Consider the following 693-nt stretch of genomic DNA (forward strand, 5'->3'; position numbering starts at 1 on the left):
TATCAAATACGTATCTCCTATGAGCTACTCACCGAGCTGGCTAATTCCCTGCTAAACGATACCATTTTTGAGATAGTCAAGGGACTAATGGAAATACAAAATGTCACAGAAAGGCACCTGCTAACGCTGCGCAAGCAAATTGAGACAGATTTTGAGTTGGAAATGCAAGAGTGGCGCAGTAAGATAACCGATCCAGAAGAATTAAGCCATATCGAACAGCTTATGCAAGTGAAACACGCAAAAAAGTTGCGTGAAACAGATATGAAATTGATAGCATTGTTGGATCAAAAGGTAATTTGGAGTTTAATAAAAATTTGATAAGTACACGGACATTTAATCGATTATAATACGTTTCAAGGTAAAAGACCAGCAGAGTACATTGCTTAAGGCTGGCGTAGCGGGCTTCTATGTCACTGACAATCCAAGGGAAATTAAAATACAAATGTTTCTGTTGGATTTCATCATTCGTTTAAGCAGAATTAAGTTTGAGCCATATAAATAACAAGAGGAGTAAGACGTGGCCTTCACGTTTTACAAACAATAGATATATCGTCGTCGTCAGACCATGTATGTATTTGATTTACATTAAAACGTATTCATTGAAAATGTATGAGATTTTAAAATACGAAAATTAAGTATAGTATATACATTATCAAGGCGAATTCATTACCAAAAGTAATGCAGCTGTCATTA

General features: G+C 35.5%; 3 protein-coding genes across 5 annotated transcripts in view; 2 read left to right on the top strand and 1 right to left on the bottom strand.

Moving 5' to 3' along the window:
* LOC118739680 (short transmembrane mitochondrial protein 1-like) overlaps window positions 1-693 on the top strand; it is a 397,003-nt gene that overhangs the window by 314,005 nt on the left and 82,305 nt on the right. The gene's annotated exons all lie outside the window — the stretch shown is intronic.
* LOC118739672 (ER membrane protein complex subunit 4-like) overlaps window positions 1-693 on the bottom strand; it is a 394,927-nt gene that overhangs the window by 311,432 nt on the left and 82,802 nt on the right. The gene's annotated exons all lie outside the window — the stretch shown is intronic.
* The window catches only part of LOC118739675 (gonadal protein gdl), a 6,173-nt gene that overhangs the window by 781 nt on the left and 4,699 nt on the right, over window positions 1-693 (top strand). The window contains exons 2-3 of one of the 2 annotated variants that reach the window (XR_004993041.1): window positions 1-291; window positions 359-567. Coding sequence is in view for 1 of the 2 variants with exons in the window: in XM_036471148.1 (XP_036327041.1) it covers window positions 2-291; window positions 359-502 (434 nt within the window). In the remaining variant the exon portion in view is untranslated. Of the gene's footprint in view, window positions 292-358; window positions 688-693 lie in introns of those variants that run through there. The other variant, XM_036471148.1, reaches the window with a different exon arrangement.

The sequence above is a fragment of the Rhagoletis pomonella genome, unplaced genomic scaffold, assembly GCF_013731165.1.
Source record: "Rhagoletis pomonella isolate Grant_MI unplaced genomic scaffold, Rhpom_1.0 Rhpom_scaffold_00005, whole genome shotgun sequence".
Taxonomy (NCBI): domain Eukaryota; kingdom Metazoa; phylum Arthropoda; class Insecta; order Diptera; family Tephritidae; genus Rhagoletis; species Rhagoletis pomonella.